Genomic DNA, 13,022 nt, shown 5'->3' on the forward strand with positions numbered 1-13,022 from the left:
ATTTATTTTGTTAGTGTAGTTCATATTTTCTAAGCTTTCAAAAACATAGCATGTTCACTCTGAAATCAATGTGGCACTGCTGATATCTGAAATTGAAATAACTAGTTCTATAGACTGTTGATGCTTTCAATGCTGTTAACAATGTATGTGGGCGTCTGCAACAAAGTTGTTAAGAAGTAGCACACCTTCTTGTTCCCTAATAGTGTTTCCATGATAACAATGTGATATGAGGTGTCTGAATGAATTGCGCAGAGATGCTAACTCTCAACAACAGCTACACATTGAAATCATATTGAACTTTCATTGCAAAAGTAATCAAAGAATGTCTTAGATTACTTGTATTGGCACCTTATTTTATGTGAAAACTGATAGTATGTTCAGCCTTTGTTTCACAATATCTCGGTGATCATTTAATATCACTCATTCCCTCCATTTCTTTTAAAATTTGTTTAGTAGTGTCCTAAGTCTTATGTATTATATTATTCACAGTAATATATTACTTATATTGATCATTCACAACATTATAGCCATCCATCCATCCATCATTAGAATGAGCACACATAAGCCATGTGGAGAGTACAGCATGCTCCAAAATGGAGAACAATGTTTTAGTGTAATGGTGTCCCAACAGGGAAATGTTCTGGCTAAATATTTTCTTCATTAAATAATTAGGACTTGCTTAGTACCTGACACGTTGACTTCATAATCTTTAAAAAAATTAAAATTCAGGCATTATAGAGTCACGTGTGCATTTATCCCTTCCATAAGTAGGAGACATACAGCTCACTAGCCTAATTATTATCAGGTCACAGTGCACATGTGCAGTGAGCACAAGCTTTTTATTAGAAGCTACAGAGTTAGCTTATTCTCAGTCCTTTTGTGAAAGAATAATTCGTACTAATATTACATGACATCTGCAAGGAAAAATTATTTATGAATATTGTCAGTGATCTTGCAAGATCTGACAAACATATCAATTTTCCTCCAATGAAGTTGGACCAATTGCTACAGGAAAAAAGAAATACAGAACAGTCAGAAATAATGGATGTTCTACTTTCAGAAGCACAGAGAGTTGTTCAACAGAATCCAAAAATATGAAAAGATATTTCTCGAAAAAAAAAAAAAGGCATATAACAGAGGCAACTTTCTTATGTTTCCCTCTGCACATTTCATCTTTACATAACCTTTCCATTCTTCCAGTAAACTCTTAGGAGAAGACTATGATTGAAGTAATTCTGAGATACTTTTTTAAACTATTCTTGGCTTTACTCTAGTGATTCAAGCTTTGTTTGCTGATGGACATTATTATCTGTATTAACATAATCCCAAAGCACACACTGTGGTTAGTTACGTTGCTGGGATCTTCTTCATTAGTGTTCTGCCCAAAGGTAACTGTCGACACATTTTCCTGTCTTCTACCATCCTCTTCAAATTCGTATAATTTCCACTTCCCTTTATGTCATTTATCATCTTGTATCTCCTCCTTCCTCTCAATCTCTTCCCACAAACTAATCCTCCCAAAGTGTCAGTTGGCGAGCATTTCCATCTCAACGAATGCCCCATCCAGTTGTTCTTCCTTTCTTATAACTTGCAGCAATCTTCTCCTCTCACCAGCCTTTTCGAACACACTTTCCATCCAGCTTATCAGCTCCATTCTCCTCCATGTCCACATCTCCAAAACTTCTAACCTTTTTTCACCCTCTCACTTCAGTGTCCAAGTTTCTGCCCCCATAGAGAGCCACAAACTAGGCAGAAACACATGGAAGCCTTTTCCTCACACCTTTATCAAGTTTTCTCTTTCTATTGAATGCCTCCTTCACTATAGCAATGCAAGTTTTCCCCTCCTGATTGCATCTCAAGTCTTGAGTGATGGTACTTCCAAGATATTTAAAAGCTCTTATTTGGGTATTAATAACTTGTCCTATCTAAATATTTGCCAGTCTCCTTCCTCTGCTGATCACTATACTCTTCGTTTTTGCTTCGTTCAGATATTTTAGCATATTATTTACAGTTTTTTCACTTTCTGTCGTTAATATCATATTATCAGCAAATTCTATATATTGTTGTTCACCACCCACCGATACATACTCCTGTTCTTCCATCTAAGCCTTTAAAAATTGCTAGGATATACTGATGTACTTCTCTTAATTCTTTATTTCATTGCAGCTTTTAAAATATATACTAAGTATGTCAAGTATTTTTCCAGTTATTTTTCATACAAGTGTCTGAACTGGAGGAAAAGTGATTAGTCACGGTAAATTTAATAAATGTGCTTTCTTTCTTCACAGGTTCAGCACAAGTCTACTGTACATGTAAAGGACAGACTCATAGTTGGCTGCCAGTTCTTGAACAGCAAGGGTACAGAGTTTTGCGTGTCATGTTACGATTCAGCAGAAATCCTTTGCTACAAAACATAACAACGATGAAAATAATAATAATAATAATGTCCACACTACAGCTTAGAGATTTTTACTTATACAAAGGTCAGCAGGATAACATGAGAAACATATTACACCAAGTCTGAGAATAAATCATTCAATGAACATTAAGCATTTCATCAGGGGAGAAAAGGGCTGAGTCAGTAATGAATATCACAGTTTCAGTAGATGTGTTGCAGTGATAATTAAGATTTTTAAAAGGTATATGTTATTTCATAGAGGTTACAGAACTAAAAAGTTTTATTTGAACTGCAAAGTAGTGAATAGAGTCAATGTTTTTTATCTGCAAGAAAGGAAGAAACATTGGGGTTTAATGTCCCATTAACAGTGAGGTTATTAGGGTCACAAGCTTAATTGGGAAAAGGAATTGGCTATGCCTTTTCAAAGAAACCATCCCTGAATTTGCCATAAGCAGTTTTAGAGAAACCATGGAAAACTTAAGTCTCTGTGTCCTGAATACAAGCTTAATATCTTGCCCCTGTGAAGCCTCACTTGGTTTGTGTGTGCGGAAGCTAAGAACATTTTGAGATACTGCCTAACATGTGCTTTTGGGAGACAATACTTTATTCATCACCAGATCATATCATTTGTCACTCAAAGGAGTAGGAGGAGACCAAAGGAATACGGAATACTGTACTGATCTCTCCCGAGAATATTGTGCGTATAATGAAATCATGGGAGGAAAAGTTAATTTAGTGTTCAACTTACAAGGGAACCTCCCCATCGCTCCTCCCTCAGATTTAGTTATAAGTTGGCGCAGTGAATAGGCCTTGAAAAACTGGACACAGATCAATTGAGAAAACAGGAATAAGTTGTGTGGAACTATGAAAAAAATAAGCAAAATATACAAACTGAGTAGTCCATGGCAAGATAGGCAACATCAAGGATAGAGTGAGCTCAGAAGTGCCGTGGTTAGCATGAACAGCTGCGAAACGAGAGCTCCTTGGTTCAAGTCTTCCCTCGAGTGATAAGTTTCCTTTTTTTTATTTTTGCAAAGTTATGGTCTGTCCGTTCGTTCATTGACGTCTCTGTTCACTGTAATAAATTTAGTGTCTGTGTTTTGTGACCGCACCGCAAAACCGTGCAATTAGTGGGCGAAAGGACGTGCCTCTCCAATGGGAACCGAAAACATTTGATCACAAGGTCATAGGTCAACCGATTCCTCCACAGGTAAACACGTCTGATGTATTCTATATGACACTGGTGATGGCATGTGCGTCACATGACAGGAATATGTTGTCGACCCACCTAACTTGTACACTTGGCGAATGGGTAAAAAGATTCTTCTACTTTACCTGATTTAGGTTTTCTTGTGGATGTGATAATCACTCCCAAAAAAGTGATGAAAACATAAGAGTTTGTCAGATAATACTTGTCTGAAAATAAAAAATTAAACTTTTCACTCGAGGGAAGACTTGAACCAAGGACCTCTCCTTCCGGAGCTGCTCGTGCTAACCACAGGACCACGGTGCTCCTGAGCTCACACTATCCTTGATGTTGCCTATCTTGCGCATGGACTACTCAGTTTGTATATTTTGTCTATTTTTTTCATAGTTCCACACAACTTCTTCCTGTTTTCTTGACTGATCTGTGTTCAGTTTTTCAAGGCCTATCCACTGTGCCAACTTATAACTAAATCTGAGGGGGGTGCGATGGGGAGGTTCCCTTGTTAGTAACAGAAATGTTCCATCTTTCGTGCAAGTTATGAGTGATTGTGACTGCTGTGAGTTTATATTAGCCTGTGGATCCTGAATGTTCAGTGGGCACTGACAAACTTGAGCCTTGATTTAAAGTGCTCTTGTTTATCCTGGAACCATTGTATTGTGTAATGCAATTACACAAGGTTAAACTGAATTCCATTGACAAAATAACTTTGTATCCATATTGCACTGAATATATCTGCACAACAGTGCAAAAGTCGACAGTAGGTATTATGTGCATTGTTTGGAAACAAACATGTTCTGTTCACTTACAGTACTTCAGTACTTGCTGTTAATAATAAGAATGTCCATTTTGCTGTTTGCCCTCAATTTTGCATTCAGTGCTGCTCAGTTCTATCTCCCTTATGTTTTTTCAGCAGTGTTAGTTGTACATTGACAGTAACACACAGCAGTATGGACAGGTTTACTGATAAAGACTTGGCCAATATGCAAATTGTATATATGGGTTTAACGAAAGCAATGATGAAACGGCACAGCAGTGTTATTCTGTGCTGTTCCAGCAGCAATTGCAACCATATCATAGTACTGTTCGTCTGAGGGTTGCTACATTATTCTGTATTTTGGACTGTACACTGTAATAAAGGCATTGCACAAAAACAAATACAACTGGGGTAACAAATAAAGTAAATCATCATCATGTTATTACTCTGTAAGGGATCACTGGAAACCACAAGTCCTTTACTAAAATATTTAGAAAATAGCACTCAGCAATCTACAACATTTTGTTGGAGAAGTTCAAGTTAACTTTTACACATTTATATCACCCCCAACTACAAATATGAACAAGAAAGTGTCTTATTACACCAAATTGATGATTTTATGTGATTCATTTTGCTGGATGAAACTTCTTTTTGGTTTTGTTTTACTTTGTATGTGCAATGTTTTACATAGTTTATACAGTGCAGATATGTGATGAGCAAATATGATATCAAACAAATGATTTTCACTATATTAATAGGTGCCCTGCAGAATGCAAATGATTCTGGAACAACCAAATCAACTTCATATCACTAACTTCATAGGAACATACAGATTAAATTGAACAGAATTTCTTTTAGACAAGAACAATGTCAGTAGTCTCCTCATAAATGGGTTAGGAAGTATGGTCCAGAAGTGGCTGCATAGTACCTAACAAAACTACTAATCATCAGCAACAATTTATTTTGTAATCACAACTGATACGATACATGAAAGCAGGACTGTTAGTACTGTGAAGTATTCACACTTCGGATATTACCATTTTGTTATCTCTTCCCCCTAATCATTTCTGATACTTGGGTGTTTAACATACTTGAACCATGTACTGTGCAAGTGTGCCGTAGAAAGATTTTAGTTTAAATGTGCCTTACTGTTCAAGCGACCAATGCTTGGATCATAAACACACAGATCAGAAAAATTGTTATGCATTTTGGTGCTGTATATTAGTGTGTGTCTGTTGAAATAATAGTGCTTATGGTTATACAGAATTTGTCTATGTTTGTGTATAACAACTTGACTGTAAATTTATTTGCATTTGTTTTTGCTTATGTCTGTGTTGTGTCACACATTTGATGGTTAGTGCTTATCTGGGTAAAAACAGTGATTCTTAATTGTGACCATATTGTCTACTTTGTGTTTCTTTTTGTGCTTTATCCATAAAACTACATATTTATTTAAATCAGTATTACAAAGACATTTCTGTACCGTTGTAAAATATGATCCAAGAACAAATAAACCTCAATACTACTAATACTTGTAAGACATGTAGTGTAATCTCCATAATTATAGCACACCACAGGAGAGCATTTTCATTTATGTTGACAAAGTAAGTAGTAACTTCTCTGACCAACAATGGAGCAATATACATTTGAGAACTAGCACTGCGTACTAGCGTCAGTTCTGTTCCGACTGCTCTCTTGGTCTTACACATTTCCAGTTTAATATTTGAATTTATCCCTGTAGCTTATCTAGTATAATGTTTGTTGCAGGAAAGGTGCTTTGCTCTTAAACAATTCTTTTGCTGCACAGAAATATGAAACTGTGTGAAGGAAACTGTTAATTTAAACTGGAAGTCTAATTGTATCACAGTGCCTCTGTTGTTAATCAACTGATGAGTCCTCAACATCGTCGTGATAAATACTCCAGGTCACCTTGGTACGGCACCCTCTGAAAGTGTTCCACACTTCTACTAATAAGTATAATTGGTCAAGTGTAGTTCCCAATGCTGGCCAATTTCTTCTTCTAATACACCATAACTGCTTCTTTTTGGCAAGAAAAGGCGTAATGCTGCTGAAATATCCTGTAATTCTGTGAGACATAGTGCAGCACCTGGCATATTCACTTTCATACTCCTGAAAGAAGAGTAGCCCTACAACATTTTGATGATAGCTGTGTGTAGTGACTGTACACGAATCATCAAATGGTACCTGGAAGGAAAGTATAATCTCACATTAATTGAAGCATGTGTAATTGGCATACATACGTATTAGTGATCACAGACCCTAAACATTGTGTGCTGACCTTGCATTGTTCCTTCATAAATGGCTATATTGTGCCATTTTGGATCCAGTTCTTATGGACACCGAGCTGCAGAAGGTCATGCTGCAGTTCATCCTTCCCTTCCACCAATTCCTTGGTCTTACACTTGAACAAGTGTCTGGCTTCCTGGCAGTGTGCCCTGCTAGGCTTATTCTCTGCACTCTTATTTTCTGTACAGTGTTTGGTTGTTTCATTAGGTCATGCAGTTCCTGGTTCTAACTACACCTCCTGAGGTTCCCTTCGCATATTGGTCAGGAGATCTTTCTCTATGTGGCAAAGATGCAATGAATAAAAAAATTCAAAATACACTTTCACTATGAGAAACACACAGACTGCACTTAATTAAATCACATTGAGAACCAATTGTGACAAACATTTCTGCCTGATGGCCCAGAACCTTTTGCCATTATATCATTTAAGGAATTACATTTGTCCCTCTAGACTTAAAATAAGGCTTTGGAGTGTAATATATTGAAAGAAAAATAAAGTAGAAAGCTATGAGAAAAAATTGAATGTAAGGTAGGTTTCAAAAACTGTAATGATAAATTCCTATTAGAGCAATGGTATATATTGTCAAGGAATGACAAATATTGCTAATAGCAAAACATCCCTGACATTGTATTTTGGTACTATATAGCCTGTAACTAGAATAAACAACTGTCCTTGTATTATTTGAAATTATTTTCTTTATTGATCCTTATAAAAATTGGTGCCAAAGCCCAAAAGTAATTTGAGGAAATTAGATCACAAGAACACCAAAGAGTATCAGACATTGATGAAGAGCTCTGAAAAACTTGTTTGTTGTTGTGGTCTTCAGTCCTGAGACTGGTTTGATGCAGTTCTTCATGCTACTCTATCCTGTGCAAGCTTCTTCATCTCCCAGTACCTACTGCAACCTACATCCTTCTGTATCTGTTTAGTGTGTTCATCTCTTGGCCTCCCTCTACAATTTTTACCCTCCACGCTGCCCTCCAATGCTAAATTTGTGATTCCTTGATGCCTCAGGACATGTCCTACCAACTGATCCCTTCTTCTACGCAAAGTTGTGCCACAAACTTCTCTTCTCCCTAATCCTATTCAATACCTCCTCATTAGTTATATGATCTACCCATCTAATCTTCAGCATTCTTCTGTAGCACCACATTTCAAAAGCTTCTATTCTCTTCTTGCCCAAACTATTTATCGTCCATGTTTCACTTCCATACATGGCTACACTCCATACAAATACTTTCAGAAATGACTTCCTGACACTTAAATCTATACTCGATTTTAACAAATTTCTCTTCTTCAGAAACGCTTTCGTTGGCATTGCCAGTATACATTTTATATCCTCTCTACTTCGACTGTCATCAGTTATTTTGCTCCCCAAATAGCAAAACTCCTTTACTACTTCCTAATCTAATTCCCGCAGCATCACCCTACTTAATTCGACTACATTCCATGATCCTCGTTTTACTTTTGTTGATGTTCATCTTATACCCTCCTTTCAAGACACTATCCATTCCGTTCAACTGCTCTTCCAAGTCCTTTGCTGTCTCTGGCAGAATTACAATGTCATCGGCGAACCTCTATGTTTTCATTTCTTCTCCATGGATTTTAATACCTACTCTGAATTTTTCTTTTGTTTCCTTCACTGCTTGCTCAATATACTTGAATAACATCGGGGAGAGGCTGCAACCCTGTCTCACTCCCTTCCCAACCACTGCTTCCCTTTCATGCCCCTCGACTCTTACAACTGCCGTCTGGTTTCTGTACGAATTGTAAATAGTCTTTCACTCCCTGTATTTTTCCCCCGCCACCTTCAGAATTTGAAAGAGAGTATTCCAATCAACAATGTCTAAAGCTTTCTCCAAGTCTACAAATGCTAGAAATGTAGGTTTGCCTTTCTTTAATCTAGCTTCTAAGATAAGTTGTAGGGTCAGTATTGCCTCACGTGTTCCAATATTTTTACGGAATCCAAACTGATCTTCTCCGAGGTCGACTTCTACCAGTTTCCCCATTCTTCTGTAAAGAATTCGCGTTAGTATTTTGCGTCCATGACTTATTAAACTGATTGTTCAGTAATTTTCACATCTGTCAGCACCTGCTTGCTTTGGGATTGGAATTATTATATTCTACAGGTCTTGCAGTGCTCTGTCAAACTCTTCACGCAGTATCGTATCTCCCATTTCATCTTCATCTACATCCTCTTCCATTTCCATAATATTGTTCTGAAGTACAACGCCCTTGTATAGACCTTCTGTATACTCCTTCCACTTTTCTGCTTTCCCTTCTTTGCTTAGTACTGGGTTTCCATCTGACTCTCTTGATATTCATACAAGTGGTTCTCTTTTCTCCAAAGGTCTCTTTAATTTTCCTGTAGGCAGTATCTATCTTACCCCTAGTGAGATAAACCTCTACATCCTTACATTTGTCCTCTAGCCATCCCTGCTTAGCCATTTTGCACTTCCTGTCGATCTCATTTTTGAGACGTTTGTACTCCTTTTTGCCTGCTTCATTTACTGCATTTTTATATTTTCTCCTTTCATCAATTAAATTCAATATCTCTTCTGTTACCCAAGGATTTCTACTAGCCCTCGCTGCTGCCTTCACTACTTCATCTCTTAAAGCTACCCATTCTTCTTCTACTGTATTTCTTTCCCCCATTCCTGTCAATTGTTCCCTTATGCTCTCCCTGAAACTCTGTACAACCTTTGGTTCTTTCAGTTTATCCAGGTCCCATCTCCTTAAATTCCCACCTTTTTTCCAGTCTCTTCAGTTTTTATCTACAGTTTATAACCAATAGACTGTGGTCAGAGTCCACATCTGCCCCTGGCAATGTCTTACAATTTAAAACCTGGTTCCTAAATCTCTGTCTTACCATTATATAATCTATCTGAAACCTGTCAGTATCTCCAGGCTTCTTCCATGTATACAATCTTCTTTTGTGATTCTTAAACCAAGTGTTAGCTATGATTAAGTTGTGCTCTGTGCAAAATTCTACCAGGCAGCTTCCTCTTTCATTTCTTAGCCCCAATCCATATTCTCCCACTATGTTTCCTTCTCTCCCTTTTCCTACTACTGAATTCCAGTCACCCATGACTATTAAATTTTCGTCTCCCTTCACTATCTGAATAATTAATTTTATTTCATCATACATTTCTTCAATTTCTTCGTCATCTGCAGAGCTAGTTGGCATATAAATTTGTACTACTGTAGTAGGCGTGGGCTTCGTGTCTATATTGGCAACAATAATGCGTTCACTATGCTGTTTGTAGTAGCTTACCCGCACTCCTATTTTTTTTATACATTATTAAACCGACTCCTGCATTACCCTTATTTGATTTTGTATTTATAATCCTGTACTCGCCTGACCAAAAGTCTTGTTCCTCCTGCCACCGAACTTCACTAATACCTACTATATCTAACTTTAACCTATCCATTTCCCTCTTTAAACTTTCTAGCCTACCTGCTCAATTAAGGGATCTGACATTCCATGCTTCGATCCGTGGAACGCCAGTTTTCTTTCTCCTGATAACGACGTCCTCCTGAGTAGTCCCCACCCAGAGATCCGAATGGGGGACTATTTTACCTTCGGAATATTTTACCCAAGAGGACGCCATCATGATTAAACCATACAGTAAAGCGGCATGCCCTCAGGAATAATTACGGCTGTAGTTTCCCCTTGCTTTCAGCCGTTTGCAGTACCAGCACAGCAAGGCCATTTTGGTTAGTGTTACAAGGCCAGATCAGTCAATCATCCAGACTGTTGCCTCTGCAACTACTGAAAAAGCTGCTGCCCCTCTTCAGGAACCACACGTTTATATGGCCTCTTAACAGATACCTCTCCGTTGTGGTTGCACCTACGGTATGGCTATCTGTATCGCTGAGGCACGCAAGCCTCCCCACCAACGGCAAGGTCCATGGTTCTTGGGGAGGCTGAAAAACTTAAATCTCACAATACCACGACACTGGACTTGCATGTGGTAAGCTGTTGCAAAGCTGTGTGTGTGAGGGGGGGGGGGGGGGGGAGGGGGGGGGGGGGGGGGGAGAGTGGGTTGAAGTGTAATGTTATATGATGATGAGAGGGGGGAGAGGGTGAAACTCCATGCCGGCACAAAGCACCAAGGTGGCACCAAGCTTGACATCCCCGTCTGACAGATGGATTACCATCAACATGTAGGCCCTCACTTCATGAGACACTGCATAGAGCTTTGGTATTTAAACTACGAGATTAACACATGAAACTTTATGCCATCACCTCTCCTCTATTTGCTCATCAGATACTGACAGTGAGTACTTCCTCTACCACCTTTGCCCCAAGGTTGAGCGCCACAGCACAAGTGTGCATTAGCAGCCTCGGCCACGGAGGTGGGTGACAATGCACAAGAATTAAGCTGATACACTGCTGGCCGTTAAACCTGCAACCTTGAGATGGGCAGAAAATAATGAAAGTTTACTTATTTTGCATATGCAGTATAGTAGGAACAACACATTATTAAATTCATAGGTGATTTCACAATGGGTGAAATTTAGTACGCCAAGTTGCCATCTATGGCAGCAAAAATGGCAATAAACTGGCTATGCACTGAACTGAAATGAACTAGGCTGATACGTATGGGTACATGATTGCATGCTGTTACAGCTCAGTGCCTGATCTCATTGCTGTTTGTGGGTAGTGAGTCAGTCTCTCTACAACACACTACCAGATGTTTTTAACAGGTGGGAGATCTGGAGAAAGTTGACTGGCTAGAGCAATATTGAACACCCACTGTATAGGCCTGGACAGAACAAGGAACATGTGATCCTGTGTTACATTTTTGAAAATAATGTCACAAAGATAGAGCACAGCCACTGGCCGTTACACATCAGAAATATAATGGTTGATGGCCAAATTACCGGCAATGTAAACCAGGGATGATTGTGTCCATGTATCCAATGGTACCCAGTAGCATCAGGTTTGGTGCTGGGCTTGTACAGTGATAATGAATGCAATCTGGTAACATTCATTCTCCTCAAAGCCTCCACAATCGGATATATCCTTGACGATATGTACATAGAATTGTGACTCATCTGGAAAAATGACATAGTGTCAATCCTGTATTCATTGTGTCTTTGGGCACACTGCTGCTGGCACACTTTTCTCTGGGACCATGTCAAGAGAAGTATATTTGGTCTCCAAGCTGACAGCTTGTGGTGTTCCACTTGTCTTGCTGCAAAACAAGAATTTTCTGAGTCCTGTAAATGATGCAGTTGTAAGATTCCGCGTGGTCAAGCAAGTAACAGATCTGTCTTCTTGGACACTATTCACTCTGGCAGTTGAGATCCTGGATGATTATGGCCCCATGAATCTACCAGTTGCATACTTGAATAACAGTCATGGGATCCCATTGTGGAACTATACACCAGTCTTGATAAGCCATGATCCTACTGCTGTTGAATTCTGATGTGTGTGCATCTGCAAAGTCACTCCACAGAGGTGAGCTCTGCATGTCTTGCCTTGCCTTGCCTTGCTGGACGCGTAAGGTTGACAGTACGTTCATGTTACTGTATAAACTAGAGGCCAGGGTTCAGTGCTAGTGGCTGCAGTTATGTAAGGAGAGGGAGTGAAAATTATTACAATTAAAGCAATGAAATTAATTGTTTTAATGACAAATACTCTGTCTCACCAATACCACAGTAGGTACTGAAAATGTTTTCCACTTTCTTAAGGCTTAGTTCAGCATGTTACATTTATTTGTAAACACCTTTACCAGTGTTTAACATGTACTCGAATATAGCAGATATTCAATTATTGCTTTCTTTAGTTCATCTTTTGTCTTTGGTTGGTTATGATGCACAGATCTGGTGAGCATGGGGGCCAGAGTTCTTTCATAATTACTCTGTCTCCAAAGTTTTAATCTAAAAGTCATAGGGACTGGTGTGCCATAAGAACAGTAGTGTTGTCTTGTTGGAAAAAATGAATTATCTATCTCATTTTCATTCAACAGGATAATAAATGGATAAATTATCTGGGAACACTTAATGTGAGAAGTGACAGTAGTGCTGAAAGAAATTGGCCCTATAATTCGCACTCTTGTTATGGCAACCCACATTCCGATTTTCTCTGCATGCAGTGATGTTTTTCTTAAGGCATATTGATTTTCTGATGACCAAATCCGTGAATTTTGGGCATTGATGTAACCAGATAGGTGAAACCAAGCCTCAAGTGTAAAAGGCTCAATCTAAAACAGCAACTCCATGTAGGTTAACAAATCGCTGAAACCTTTCAAAATACCTGTACACCATTCATTATCCATTGTCCATACAATGTAATTATTGTACAGCAGTAATTTTATATGGATACATCCCTAGTTCTATGGTTATG

At 38.5% G+C, this 13,022-nt stretch overlaps 1 protein-coding gene across 1 annotated transcript in view; it reads left to right on the top strand.

The window, feature by feature from the left end:
- LOC126354658 (WD repeat-containing protein 54-like) overlaps window positions 1-5,890 on the top strand; it is a 58,233-nt gene extending 52,343 nt beyond the window's left edge. Inside the window, exons 5-6 of the mRNA XM_050004433.1 lie at window positions 2,289-3,135; window positions 4,099-5,890. Of these exons, the coding sequence (XP_049860390.1) occupies window positions 2,289-2,417 (129 nt within the window). The 3' untranslated portion in view covers window positions 2,418-3,135; window positions 4,099-5,890. The remainder of the gene's footprint in view (window positions 1-2,288; window positions 3,136-4,098) is intronic.
- The last annotated feature ends 7,132 nt before the right edge of the window (window positions 5,891-13,022 follow it).

The sequence above is a fragment of the Schistocerca gregaria genome, chromosome 3 (assembly GCF_023897955.1).
Source record: "Schistocerca gregaria isolate iqSchGreg1 chromosome 3, iqSchGreg1.2, whole genome shotgun sequence".
NCBI classification, from domain to species: Eukaryota; Metazoa; Arthropoda; class Insecta; order Orthoptera; family Acrididae; genus Schistocerca; species Schistocerca gregaria.